Source organism: Dreissena polymorpha, chromosome 3, assembly GCF_020536995.1.
Source record: "Dreissena polymorpha isolate Duluth1 chromosome 3, UMN_Dpol_1.0, whole genome shotgun sequence".
NCBI classification, from domain to species: Eukaryota; Metazoa; Mollusca; class Bivalvia; order Myida; family Dreissenidae; genus Dreissena; species Dreissena polymorpha.
This window is the reverse complement of record NC_068357.1, coordinates 95,005,106-95,020,168: the sequence shown is the minus strand read 5'-3', so window position 1 is coordinate 95,020,168 and position 15,063 is coordinate 95,005,106. Positions and strand designations below refer to the sequence as shown.

The 15,063-nt window shown below is 33.8% G+C and overlaps 1 protein-coding gene across 1 annotated transcript; it reads left to right on the top strand.

Moving 5' to 3' along the window:
* Nucleotides 1–2,342: 2,342 nt before the first annotated feature.
* On the top strand, nt 2,343–12,253 carry LOC127872414 (A disintegrin and metalloproteinase with thrombospondin motifs 3-like). The gene is made up of 9 exons (XM_052415744.1): nt 2,343–2,426; nt 4,065–4,142; nt 6,218–6,283; nt 6,591–6,645; nt 7,062–7,176; nt 7,990–8,128; nt 10,907–11,029; nt 11,509–11,605; nt 12,042–12,253. Exons 1-9 carry the CDS (start codon nt 2,343–2,345, stop codon nt 12,161–12,163), a joined length of 879 nt encoding a protein of 292 aa, XP_052271704.1. The 3' UTR covers nt 12,164–12,253.
* Nucleotides 12,254–15,063: the final 2,810 nt, after the last annotated feature.

Below are 15,063 nucleotides of genomic sequence, written 5' to 3'. Positions count from 1 at the left end.
GGTTATAGAGCGCTCAACCTCACACTTGGCCCAGCAATATTCATAATACATTTAAGTGTAAATAAAAACCAAAATGTCAGCTTCACTGGCTGGTCCCGCTTTAGGAGATTAATGAATGATACTTATCATTGCGTGCATTCCTTTAAGGAATTTATATTCTGATATTCTCATGCCAGAATATCGGAAAGTTGTAACAAAACAACTGCGTGCTTTTCTCATAACGATGCCATATTATCTCGGATTCAATACTTTTTTTTATTAGATAATGAAATAATAAGAGTGTTTAAGCATTTAAGACTCTCTATAAATATGAGCTTAGCGTGTGTTTTTTATTTAACTTGTTCACTATGGCATTTTCGCTTCAGAGACTTATATCGGAATCAGATAAATATAGGCATCTGGTTCGCGCGCATCTAAACAATCAGCCCCCGCGTTTCCTTACAACCAATGAAATACTGGTATCGGTTATAAGTGATAAGCCTATAGCTGCAAGACCGTTTCATTGAGAAAGAATGATATTTGCCTTATCACGTGGAATAGAACGGAACTATGATTCAGTGGGGAAATAGTTGCATACGCGTTTGTAGCGTTGAGGTCCAAAACCATGGAAATACGTGATGCGTGCATTCTGGTCTGCGTTTGCATGCAAATAATTTACTGCGGACGATTATCTGGTAAGGGTATGCGGGGAATCAAAAGTAATAATACAGATAATTCATACCAATCATCTAATAAAATATTCATGCAAATTAAGAAGAAGTCCTTGTATGACGTACACAACTATTCAGGTGTATTTAAATTCATATAATAACTTTAATTGATTTGCCTAAATTATGTTAATAAAAATATACGTTCATCCAGTTCGTACAAGCATGTGTAATATAATAGTCGAACAAACTATCCGACTGCGTCGATTAAGAGTCACGTAGAATATTTTGCATGGACATTTCGGAACTGTGATTAAAGAAATAGTTCTAACTTGTGTTTATTTCTGGTTTTGACGTATAACGTAAAGTGTTGAAAACAAGAGATTGCATAACATTATTTCAAACGTATAGTTGTATATTTGTTAAATGTTTCCAATAGTGTTTTGAATATAGAGTTGGTACTGATAAAACCTTTTTTGTTGTTGAAGGATTGCTCCAAGAGTTTTATGAAAGGAACAATACTATGCCGTACTTCAAGAATGCGTGCAAAGATACTACATCTTCAATTTACCGAGAATATTTACGAAACACTAACAATTGCAAATTTAACAGCGCCAAACATGAACGCAATATTCAACGAAATGATCGTCAATTCATATTTGAAATTGAGTGTATGCTGAAAAGAAATGCATGCCTGAGTAAACCTATAAAATTAAGGACTTGCATGTTATTACGATTACTAAATCGTTTTTTGCAATTACACAATTCGAGAAGCAAAGGATTACCCATAAGTCAGATGCGAAAACCACCAGCCAATAAAATTCTCAATGGATCTCCTTATTATTTTATAAAGAGACACACGAACAACTACAATATGCGATTAGCACCTACAGTAAGTAGCGATAGTTGCTGTGGTAAAAGCGGTGTACATAAATGTAAATTTTAAAATGAACATGAAGCAATAGTAAAAGATCCTTTAGGAGCAAAAGTTAAAAAGTTATCGTGTTTTGTTCACTTACTTGTTGGATAGTCTTAAGTATTATTTCAAATTGCGTATTAAAGGACAAACATATGTTGACTTTTAACAAATGTTTCACTTTGGCATTCATGTATAACAAGTTAATGCTGAGCCAACTTTAGCCAGTGGTTTGGCAAATGTATCCGGTAGTAATAATGTTATTTTCTTACGTCTATGGCCTATACACGACTTAATTTGGTCACAGAAAAACCTTGTTTTTATTTCAATACGTTATATGCTTATGTTTGTTTTGTCGATAAGTTATTTCTTCAACTGTGTTTTAGCATATCGGAATTGATAATCATCCTGTCGAAAAGCAGAGCTCCGCCTTAATCCTTCCACCTCCAAGTGAGTTACTATTGGGTGAATTCTTGTTATCATATTGAAATGTACAATTACTTACAATTTGCCACATTTTTAAAGCAAATAACCTTGTAAACACAACATGTTTTACAATATTTAATACAACTAATTGGGGGTTGGATTAAAAACAATGAAAACCGTATACCCGTATTTGTTGTGTAATCTATAACACAATTTGACAATCGGTGCGATCTTTAACCGTCATTACGTTTTGCGGAAATTACACCTTTTTATCTTATTTCGAAGTGAAAAAGCTTCAAAGCAATGCTGAAGAAAACATTGAAGTTCTCCTCGTGGTGGACAATTCTATCTACATGCGGTTCCTGAGAGAAAACGATTTCTCCGCTGAGAAGTCTTTAGTGAAAATGCATCAATACTACAACTATTTATTCGCTATGGTGAGTGAAAGACAAACAGTATGTCAGTTACTATGCATGCAATAAAAGTCATAATGATCATGCTCATCACGATGCTGATATTAATCATGCTAATAATTATGATCATGATGATGGTGTTTCTGCTACTGCTGCTTATGATGATGATGATTAATATGAACATTCAATGTGATGGTATTATGTATAAATTGAAATGGTTATTTGTTCACAATATTCAGATATCAACAAAACCCGAACTCAAACACCGCTTGTCTCTGTGCCAATATTGACTAAATTGCGCCTATTCACCTGATGGTGAGAGAAATAGTTCGGTTAATCAATCTCATTATCACTCGACTGTGAGTATTTTCACGTCTCATTTAATATCAATATATATTTGCCGTTTCTTGCAATTTTTGAGTTCGATCATATCGATCGCGAGTAGCTTTTTTTGTCCCTAAAGCGACATTTTTGTGTTATTGTATAAATACAGAAAATGTAAATCATTTCCATACAGTGTACATTACATAAATGCAAATATATACACAAAAAGTATGTCATTACGGTGCTTGCATAACTTGTGAGTTAAGTTGGTTGCATATAGACGCAATTAATTAAATATGCTTCTTGATACAACTGTTTTCATTTTGTTTTGCTTTTGACTGTTTGGAATAATAGTTATTAGAATGCATAGACACTTAGCTATGAAGTCTGACTATTCAAACCTTTATATAAGTCTTTCTTATATGCATTACCACGATCTAGAATGTTTACTGTACGGTGTTCTTTAATGCCAACAGGAGAAAATCAAGCCGATACTTGTAACTACTTATTACATCGTTTTACAGAAATATATCACTCTTTTGCACTACTGAATATTACATTTTTAAGTAATCAAATTGCACTTGAAAGAACATGTTGTTGTTGTTTTTTTCAAATTGTATTGCTATTAGGTTAAAGTTTTATATACCTTTAAGTGTTTTGCGATACTTTCTGGACTAGATTTAAGATTTGAAATGCCTTTCAACCGGCCAAAGCCCCCATCTGCTTTGCATGGAGCGTTCGATGAACAGTATTAAACACACTTCTCTTTTATGTGATTCAATGTTATCAACAATTTAATCAAAATAATAATGTAATGTTATTTAAGTGAATAATGATGAACTTAGTATGATTTCCAGTAAACCTTTACACCGGTTTAAACCCGAAATGATTTGTATTGACCTTTCCCGAACGGGGACCCCGTTTTTATGATTGTTTTATGTTTTAGGTATTTTTTTATAAATTTGTTGTATTATATAGTTTTGTTAAATTGCCTTTTAAAGACTATCGGACACTGATGTATCTACTTATAATGTTTGTGTAGTTTCATTATTGCTGTATACTTCATTCAACCTACCACTCAGATACACAATACCACTTCCCGCGGTATTGCCACACTTCCTGCGGTAAAGCCACAATTTCCACAGCCGGTGGAACGTGTGTTTCGAAACGTCTAATAGTTTATGAAACAGGAAACGCTAGTAGTGAATATCTTATTGTTAAGAACAGTATTCATTGGTTACACAAAAGGTTTTACGTTTTTAACACATTATTGTTACAATACACGTTAAAGCTCAAAGCATAATGCTTATATGTTCACCATTGATTTTTTTTACCTAGGTCAATCAAAGATATGAGACGATTGACGATAAGACGTTTTCTATCCAAATTCAAGTCTGTGATATGCTGATAGCTAAGGTAAAGCGTAATATATGACATGTTAATGGTACGTTTCAAATGAGCAAACAAATCGACAACCTATTACTTATGCAATACGACATATGATATTTATGTATTAGAAGTTCGTGTTTTAAAATGATTATTAACGACCACAAAAGTCTCATTTTTAATTGAAACACAACAAAGCTAAAACAAATGGTATATTCCTAAGTTATCGAATATATTGAATTTCATTTTTATGATTGAATAATAACGCGCACAAATTGAAATAAGTGCTTGGATTTATTTAACATTTTCATGAAAATGTTATGAATCTGCATACATCATCAAAATGCAATATGAAATATGTCTTAGTTAACATTTATAATCTGTAAAGTTGTTATTTAAGATAATATTAATTAAATTTTGTTTTACAATTTTGTTATTTATTTATTAAGTAATCATAACACTATGTATTTGATCGTACCTATGGATATTGATATTTTATTTATATTAAGGTTCATACGAAGAAATTACTATAATGTTTAATTGATGTATTTTAAGCTTATCTGTGCACAACATTCACAAGGTGGGGTATTGTAATTACCATTTGCCCGGCCTCTGTTGTCTTGCAGCGTGCGATGTGCGACAAAGTCATCCACTTTTAGCTCGTCGCTAGCAAAGATACCACAGTTTGTGATCATTATTAATACACCTCGGTCCGAATTCGTATATTAACAGAATCTAGGCTAAAGCAGAATTCGGGTCATCACTGTTAAAAGACTACGTGACCAAGTACATTTTTAAATATACTTTGTTTACTCTAAAGAAGCCACATATTTCACTTAATCTTCATGAAATAAATGTAAGGGAATTAATGTTGAAATTATAAAAACCATGTTCGATTTCGCTTCAAGTTGGATAAAAATACGGTCACCAGATCAAGACTTCAATAGTGTGGTTACCTTGCAGTCAGTTGAGTGTGTTTACCTTGAAGTCAGTTGAGTGTGTTTACCTTGCAGTCTGTTGGGTGTGTTAACCTTGCAGTCACTTCGGTGTGTTTACCTTGCAATCAGTTGAGTGTGTTTACCTTGCAATCAGTTGAGTGTGTTTACCTTACAGTCTGTTGAGTGTGTTAACCATGCAGTCTGTTGAGTGTGGTAACCTTGCAGTCAGTTCAGTGTGTTTACCTTGCAGTCAGTTGAGTGTGTTTATCTTGCAGTCAGTTAAGTGTGTTTACCTTTCAGTCAGTTCGGTGTGTTTACCTCGCAGTCTGTTGAGTGTGTTTACCTTGCAGTCTGTTCGGTGTGTTTACCTTACAGTATGTTGAGTGTGTTTACTTTGCAGTCAGTTCGGTGTGTGTACCGTGTATCTTACAGTCTGTTGAGTGTGTTTATCTTGCAGTCTGTTGAATGTGTTAACCTTGCAGTCAGTTCGGTGTGTTTACCTTGCAGTTTGTTGAGTGTGTTAACCTTGCAGTCAGTTCGGTGTGTTTACCTTGCAGTCAGTTCGTTTTGTTTACCTTGCAGTCAGTTGAGTGTGTTTACCTTGAAGTCAGTTGATTGTGTTTACCTTGCAGTCTGTTGAGTGTGTTATCCTTGCAATCAGTTCGGTGTGTTTACCTTGCAGTCAGTTGAGTGTGTTTACCTGGCAGTCAGTTGAGTGTGTTAACCTTGCAATCAGTTAAGTGTGTATTTACCTTGCACTTAGTTGAGTGTGTTTACCTTGCAGTCAGTTCGATGTGTTTACCTTGCAGTTTGTTGAGTGTGTTTACATTGCAGTCAGTTGAGTGTGTTTACCTTGCAGTCAGTTGAGTGTGTGTTTACCTTGCAGTAAGTTGAGTGTGTTTACCTTGCAGTCAGTTGAGATTGTTCGGGTCTTATCGCACTGTAGTCTGTATTATGATGTATGTTAATTTCAGTGTGTTTTGAGGACTACATATGTTTTGCGCATGTACATAACAATATAATGTATCTGAAATCATAATGCAAAAAACGTCATATCGTTTAATGGTACAATTGTTTGAGTGTACTGATCATACAACATATTATGTAAATTGTTGTATGATCAAACACTTTCCATCACTCGGATTCAGCTGATATTTTACATTCAAGAGTCGCCGCCAGGTTGCATGGTTTGAAGGCATCGCTCGATGGTCCAAGAACCACGGCAACCACGTTGTGAGTTCGACCAGGGCGCTTAAACGTTTCCAGAAATGGCTTAAGTGCGCAAATAAAGCTCTTCCAAGCTATGATCATGCCGTGTTTCTTACAAGGTCAGGTACACATACATATGTTTTGCGTTTATGATATTATAAAACATCATTAAGTTATTCTCCATTTTCATATAAACACAACAAACACAATATTATGATATTGGGGATATCAAATCATTTTTGCCGTATTTACATTTACGTTTTGATGTAACGGAACCGTTAATGTTATAATATGGCGTGAATTATATTTATTGTATGCAACGATCTTTTCAACTTTTAAATTTATTTTCAGTTATATTTTATGCAAACGAAGAAAAAAAGTCGAAGGTTTGTATAGTGTAAATTTATTTCTGTCAACATATACATCTGATTATCGGTATAGCATATAAAACAACAACTGTGTCGTTTTTGTGTGGCAATGTTGCTGTCTGTGTAGTCACATTTATGAACTTGTTATAGCGGAAACAAACATGACACGGTTAGATAAGCTTGTACGTGTTATTTTTATATTTGTTCACAAGTGAACATGCTAAATGTATAAAGTGGTAAATAGAGTTATGGTAAGCACCCACAATACATTTAGATTCACGGCTTCACACATAACATACATACGTATTGAAACAAATTCTGCAAACATTTTTATGACAAAAACACCCAAATAAAACCATGTTCGGACTGGGGGTTTTTTGGACATATTTTTGCTATCTCACATGAACAACATTGCGTCGTTATGTTGTTCTAAGGCTACGCCCACGTCGGGACCATGTGCGATGTGACATCCGGCAAGTCCTCCTCGATAGTCCACGACGGGGGAGACTTCCTTTCCGCGGCTGTGATAGCTCATGAGTTGGCACATAGGTAACAAAACTGGTTTTTATTATAAAATTATATTTAAAAAATCTGTATTGTAAAAGGAATGATTTTAAAAATGCTTGCTGATATTGTTGAATGCATTCAAAAGTGAAATTACAAATGAATGAATACATATTAACTCCTTGTGGTAATATTTGTAATCATGAAGGGTTTTTCACATCTTATACGTTTAATTGAAGACAACTGGAAGCAAACAATAATTAAAAACATTTAGATATCTATTCTTGAACATCAAAATATATTCTTATTCGAAATATATTGTATGTATAGTTTAGGCGTTGTACACGACGGAGAAGGGCTTGCAAGTGCCTGTTCTGGAAGCAAGAATTTTGTCATGGCGCCTTTCAGTATCGATGACCCAGCAGTAGCCACAAACGCATATCATTTTTCATATTGTTCTGTGATCCAGATCAAGAATTTTATAAAGTAGGTATTAGGTGATGGATACTGTTTGAATCTTACAAATTAATATTTTAATATCATGATCATGCACTAGACGTTTGATACTGAATTTAGTGCGGCTTTTACACGCTAATTCATACTCATCATTGTATAACAATATTTGCCACGAACACACAAACATCATTTACGTTTCAATAAATGTAAATGTTAAAAATTCACAATTTAAAGAGAATTTCGGGTATCTTAACGATAGTTGTTTTGACCTCTCAGGTTATCTACATTAGCGTTTCACTTAATTCATTATGCGTTTATTATTAAATAACGAGTGTCATTAATTGTCTTCGCATTCTGATTTAATCATTAACTACATTTATTATAGTGTTGTGCTCGTTGCAGATCTTCAAAATCGAAGTGTCTACTAACTGCACCAAAGAAATTATTCAACTACGATAACGATGCTAGATTTCCAGGCAAGACAGTTGACATCAATTCCCAATGCCGTTTCTCGTTTTCTGAATCTTCAAGCTTCTGTGATGTAAGCATTTTATGTAATAATAATATGTGCAAAACCAACACGTTTTCAATATGATTGTTCCTTCGAAACCCATTTGTATCGAACAAACTATTATACAATATTATTTCCATCTTCACGATAGCATTGATTTATTGCTAAAATGCTTCCGGAAAGGTCGCTTTTATTCATGACTCTGGATGTAATATATAATACTACGTTTATCTATCACATGCGTTTATAAAAACCCATTTTCTGGACTTGTAATAGAGACCGTATGCCTCAAATAACGAATATAGAGCGATACACTAAACCATTGAAGCGAAGAATTGCTGCTTTACTATGTGCCTTCTCTCATTCATGGTGTTGTATCGATAGACCCAATCGGCTATTCGAGCGTTTATTGAAGCTTTATCAAAAGAGTTATATTTATGATAACCATGTTACAATGAGATTAAAGGCTTTGTGGGGGGGGGGAATATATCATATATCTACCCTTAATACTAATGCAAATGTTATTTTATCATTTAAGCTTAGTGTCATGCGTAAAAGGAATATTGTTACATCAAGATATCGAAAATGTGTAAGATCAAAATTATATCGTCTTCATTGATATATACGGAATATTACGCTAGTCAATTGTACCAAGAGTTTGTATCACTCGAGTGGCTTGTGTAATGACGTATCACACGAGAGGCGGAGCCTCGAGTGTGATGCGAAATAGCACAAGCCACGAGAGTGATACAAACTCTTGGAACAATTGACTAGCGTAATATTCCTTTTATTATATACAACAACTAACGAAAACAGTTAACAATTGTATTTTTTACTTTAACAAAACTGACAAAACAATGACTAAAACGGTACGCCATAATTTATTTAAGACGCGTATGAATACAGTTTATGTTAATTAACGTGTAAACATTCGAATCGGGAAAACACAGTTTTCCGACACGCTTATCGTAATGCCATCGTTAATCCAATTTTTATAACAATTAAGTTGACAACTTTAATCCGATGTTTATAACAAAAACGTTTAAACGATATGCACATCCACTTCTATCTCCCATGTCTTTATCGAAACTTAGTTTAAACCACACTACATTTTGTATTGTATTGTATTCCTATCGAAATATACATTTATGCATGATAAACACACACTCCAAAATACGTTTTTAACACATAGTTTACTGCTAAAGAACACCAGGTCCGACATGTCCTTACAGAGTTTAGATAAAACTATTGTGTTTTGTCACAGAAATGACGTCACACGATGTACTACGTAATATATTTCGTAATAGGGTATGTAAGTCTCGTCATGTGACCACCGATATTTCTATTTTCGGTGCGTGTAATGTGACGTCATTAAATGGGTCGAAGTAGTCCGGCTAGTATGGTAATACGGAATTGGAAACAGCGAGTAGCGTAATACGTGATTTTTAATTACAACGATTGATAGAACCTGTATTTTGTTAAAAGCATTAAGCATGTATATAATAAATACTTACATATTACATGATAATAACTTCGTTAAATGACGTTGTCAATATTAACTGGCGTCACGTTGGTAAAACTTATAAAGTACACTAATGTTTAATTCAATGAGTGTTGTGTTTCTTTTTTGTTTAACATGTAAAAAAAAGCACACTTATTGTCATGTTATACTCTCTGTTTTTTTTAATTGTTGTATTAATAAGGCATATTTACACACTTCAGGGGTCGTATTCCAGAAACATCTTAAGCAATTGCTTAAATATTTTCACTTAAGTTCAAAATTACAATGTTTTGTATTTCTTTACTAAATAAAGACATTCATGTTTTTTGGTATTACTCAAATAACATTGACATAATGATGCTATTTTGATGTCATTTTCGATGCCTATCTATTGCAGTATGAAATGAAACACTTAAGAAAACTTCCGAATTTAAGGATAAAATAAAATTTAACTTAAGATGCTTCTGGAATACCAACCCTGGACGATAACTGGTATAAGATCACTCGATTCGCTAGCTTGATTGTTTAATACATTTTTGCAACGGAAACTATTTCTTTGTAAAGTAATTACTTAACAATACAGTCCATGTTCGTTCAAATGGATTCCGATTCTTACGAAACTAGAACACTGATATTATGTGTGAGGTGTATAATTCGCATGTAACGTTTTGGCATTCATGTTTTTATTTTCTGTCTGCAAAGGTTGATTTTGATGCAATTGTTTCAAACGCGCGTTTGGTTAGCATTTTTTTCTTGTGAAAGATAAGGTTCGGCTTAACTCAAACTTGTTTAAACACATAAACTCTTGTATTGACCGGGCCCGTGCGTTGTATTATTGTGTATGTATAGTTTATGTTCAACTATAGAAGTAGTGGACACAAACAAGAATTTTTTTCCCCTCAGAAAGCTTCTTGAGTTTCATTGTTTATCGTATTGCATAAGGCTCAAGTTTGACTGTATTTTTAAGAATACACAGATTTATTGTTGTTTTAAGTTTGTCACAGCATGAAATATAGCATAATACGTCGTTTATAATTGAATGTACTTGTTAGAATTTAAAAAATATCAATGATGAATAATATCTTATAATATATGAATTGTGTCGATTTGAAAGAGCAACTACTTAGGCAAACAAATAGTATTCTAATAAACGATCCAAATATATAAATCAAGTAACACAGAGTAAACAGTATTACTGTAACTACGTTCTAGTTACCTAGTTATAAATACTTATAAATACAGAATCATTAGTTGTTAGTATTATACGAACCACGCTGAGAAAAAAATATTTTGGGCTTTCTGTACAGGCAGGTTCTCAAAGATATAGCGTCTGTGAGCGCCTCTGGTGCGCATCGCCCTCGGAAGGCGGCCTCTGTCGCACAAAGAGCAGACTTACGGCACTTCCGGGAACACCCTGCGGCTTTGGACGAGTATGCAAATTTTTAATGCATAAAAAATACATGCGTATATGACACTGTGTTGCAAGCATGCAGACATGTTCAGTTGTGATAGGATTTTGGGTGAAATCTTTTTTTATCTTCTGCGTATTTGGGTAAAACATTGGGCATATCTTTGTGCTTACGACCGATATTATTCCTATTTACATACATTTTGTATTTGCTCCTATTAATTTTTTAGCAGGTTTTAAGAACATTGTTTTACAGTGGTGAAAATTGTTACATTTAGTTTATCAATAAATTTTTACGGTACTAATTCGAAACACAATTTTATCAATATTAAATGTGTTAAAACGTTTAACCTTTCTTTATGCTAAGACTTTGAATACGTTCACGGTACAGTTTTATATCTTAACATAATTTCTTCCCGGTTCTTGACAAATTATGTTTAAAGAACATCAACCATTTCAATCACTATTATAAATCTATATAGTTTAGCGCTTTTTTTGCAGCACTGCAACCTAGGGAAGTGTATATCTTCATATACACCTACCTTTATGTCGGCGTTCCAGTCGGTTCGTGTGGACTCAAGTCTTTTATTTGCCGATAGTAAGAACTTTCTTATTGCGGTTGAGTTATCGTGATTCTTTTTTCTACAATCCACATTGTTTTCTAAGATAATATCGTCGTGTTCTGAGAAAACTGGGCGAAATGCATGTGCGTAAAGTGTCGTCTCAGATTAGCCTGTGAAGTCCGCACAGGCTAATCAGGGACGACACTTTCCGCTTTAATGGTATTTTCGTTTAAAGGAAGTCCCTTTTTACCGATTATCAAGTTTAAGCGGAAAGTGTCGTCCCTGATTAGCCTGTGCGAAATGCACTGGCTAATCTTGGACGACACTTTACGCACATGCATTATGCCTAGTTTTCTCAGAACAAGACACATATCGTGTTTCAAATATATACATATTTGTTTATCTTTTATTTTGATACATTTTTGTAATCAAGACGATATATCGCTGTCATTTCAATTATTATGTATTCAGGGAATTGTCGCGCAGAGCCACCAAAGTGTTCCACTCTTGTTCGCGCAAGTCCAAAGCTGTGTACACGAGAAAGGTACCAGGAATACTGCTGTAAATCATGTTCAAACCCCTACACGATATAGAATCTTTCATCTACTAGTATGTGAAATTACAATAAATGTCCAGTTGTGATTAAGTAAAAAAACAACAAGAATCAATCAGTGAAAGCAGGACGTTATGGAGTGAACGATTTGAATATAGCTTAACAGCTTAATCGGTTCGTGAAATTTAAAGCAAATAGTAAGCTATGCAGGAATATGCATACTAAAAATGGGTTGATTAAGGTCTGACAACATATGAGCCTTGTTCTCAGAAAACTGGGCTTAATGTATGTGCGTAAAGTGTCATCCCAGATTAGCCTGTGCAGTCCGCACTCGCTAATCAGGGACGACACTTTCCGCCTAAATTTGATTTTCGGTAAGGATGGACTTCCTTGAAACTAAAAATACCACATTTCGCACATGCATTAAGCCCAGTTTTCTCAGAACTCGACTCATATGGTGAATGAGCGCTTTTCCCCGGGGCGCCCACATAATATTTTTCATAGTGATAAGCATTTGTGCAATGTTCATTTGTTAGTGATGTAACAGTGCGCGCTTTCGAATTAATGAGCTCAGCATTTATTAAGCAAGGCGTATTCAAATGTGTTTTTTAAACGAACTTTGCAAGTATTTGTAAGTGAATACTTTTGAACAAGTAATATATGGAATATTTAAACATCCATATATAAATATATTAATGTTTATATCTTCAATAGTGTGTTTAAATACTCCCAATCATTTCATACGCGTATATGCAGTACAAGTTATTTAGTTGCAATTATACTTATGGCAAAGCTTGTGTAGACGTAACAATAAAGATATTTAACTTGCGTCAAGTACTTTATGTGTATCGTTTTTTATGTCTTATGTATACTGGGTTTACTGCACTAGCTAGATTTTATTTTCTATGACAACAAAAAGCGACCTCAAAGGAGGACATTATATCACAAGTGTGACATTCATTTCATGAACAATCGTCAGCTATAATGATCGGATTGAAGAATAAGCAGTCTTTTCACAGCGCATGCCTCGAAGACAAAAATTGAGTGCTGCATAAGCAAAATAGTGATATAATTCACCCTTAACTGACGCCATGTATATATAATGCAGCATTTTCAAATGTACCGAAACATTGGAGTCTTTTTATGTGCATTAGGTTCAGAAGTTTTGACAACATTTTTACTTCTTTAACTAGAATATGTTCTATAATACAAAATATAAATAATCCAAATTGTTCAGCAATGTTTATTACAACTTCTTCGTGATATGGATTATTATGAATTGGAACTTGTGTTAAATGATAACATATTCTAACATATTGTCAACTAGATGTGTTATAGCTGATATAAACTTGGATGATATAAATTATGTATAAGTGAAGTTGAAAATGTATGCTGTACTGTTTTGTATACTGTTTAATTGTCTGGAGTTTGTCTCCTTGTGATGTCCTATGGATTACAATGCTCGCGTTCTGTTTCTTGGTTTACTCATTTATGCCTAGCGTCTTGAAAAAAGACCTTTGCAAACAGCGTAGACCCAGATGAGACGCCTCATGATTCGGCGTCTCATCAGGGTCTGCTCTGGGTTTTTTTAAAGAATTTTTGTAAGAAATATTCTAAATATAAAAATAAATATACTAGACATCCCTAATTTTGTAAATAAGTTTATCCAGTTTAGAAGGATGGGAGTGTCCACTGGGCATAAATGGGTTAATTGCACTATTGAGGTGGTATTTGCACTGTCACTAATATGTTTCATTTTTACAATGATGACGTTTAAAACAATGCCTTTTATTGGTGCAATTCAAAGAGCTGTTAAATTAAGAGACATTTGGTGTTTACAACATGAATATGTTGGTTATTTAGTAACGATGAGATAAAGACATATGTTGGTTTTTGTTTTCATTTTGAAGTGTAACATTAAAACATTATAAATGGATGATTCCTATTTAGTGGAATAAGCTTATATACATATTGTCGTTTCATTTTTGATAGCGTGCGAAACATGAAATTAAATTATATAAGCAATAAAAAAGCTATTTGTAAGGCGTTAATATTATTCCAGAGCTCTTAACTATATCCAGGAATCGATATCCATACACATTATTTGGAAAGTATCAATACCACATATATATATATGATCTGGCACGAGTTGTCATATCATACCATATTTTATTAAACGAGTTCAGGAATTTTGTTAGTAAGCGAGCTAACTAACGAATTTCCTGGACGAGTTTAATAAAATATGGTATGATATGACACCGAGTGTCAGATCTTTTTCATCACATGCTTTTAAATGAGCAAATTAAATAAATATTTACGCAAACATAATGAAAAAATCCCGAAATGTTGTTTACATTTCGTGACGTCATTTGACATTGCAACGTCATTTCAGCAAAATAACAAAATGCGATTGGTCAATAAACGAAAACTAAGCCAATAAAAACGCTTTAAAATGTTGTATTACACGTGTGTAATATAAAAAATATGTTATGGTTGTATTACATTGGAAACAGGGTATAGCATGTGATAAAAACATCTATGCTAATCATATAATTCAATAATGTAGTACTAGAGATATAACCTTCGAACTAACAAAGTTATGCGGGCAACTTTCTGTACTGCTAAAATAAATTCAAGGAGGAGCCTAACAACAACAACAACACCAGTTGTAAATACTAACATAACCATTGAAGAACACCGGCAAGTGAGTGGCGGGGCTGACTTCATGAAACCGTCACTGAGCGTTATATGCTTTACTTCACAATAACGATCTGCCTACAGAATCCCTCAAACGCCACATTACAAAATAAACACAGAACTATAGATAATTTTCCATAAGCTGCCTGCCTTATTATAATCAACTTGAGAATACACAAGTTGCCACAACTATATACAATGCGACTAACAGGGGACAATTGCTTCACGAAGCTTTCTCCTATA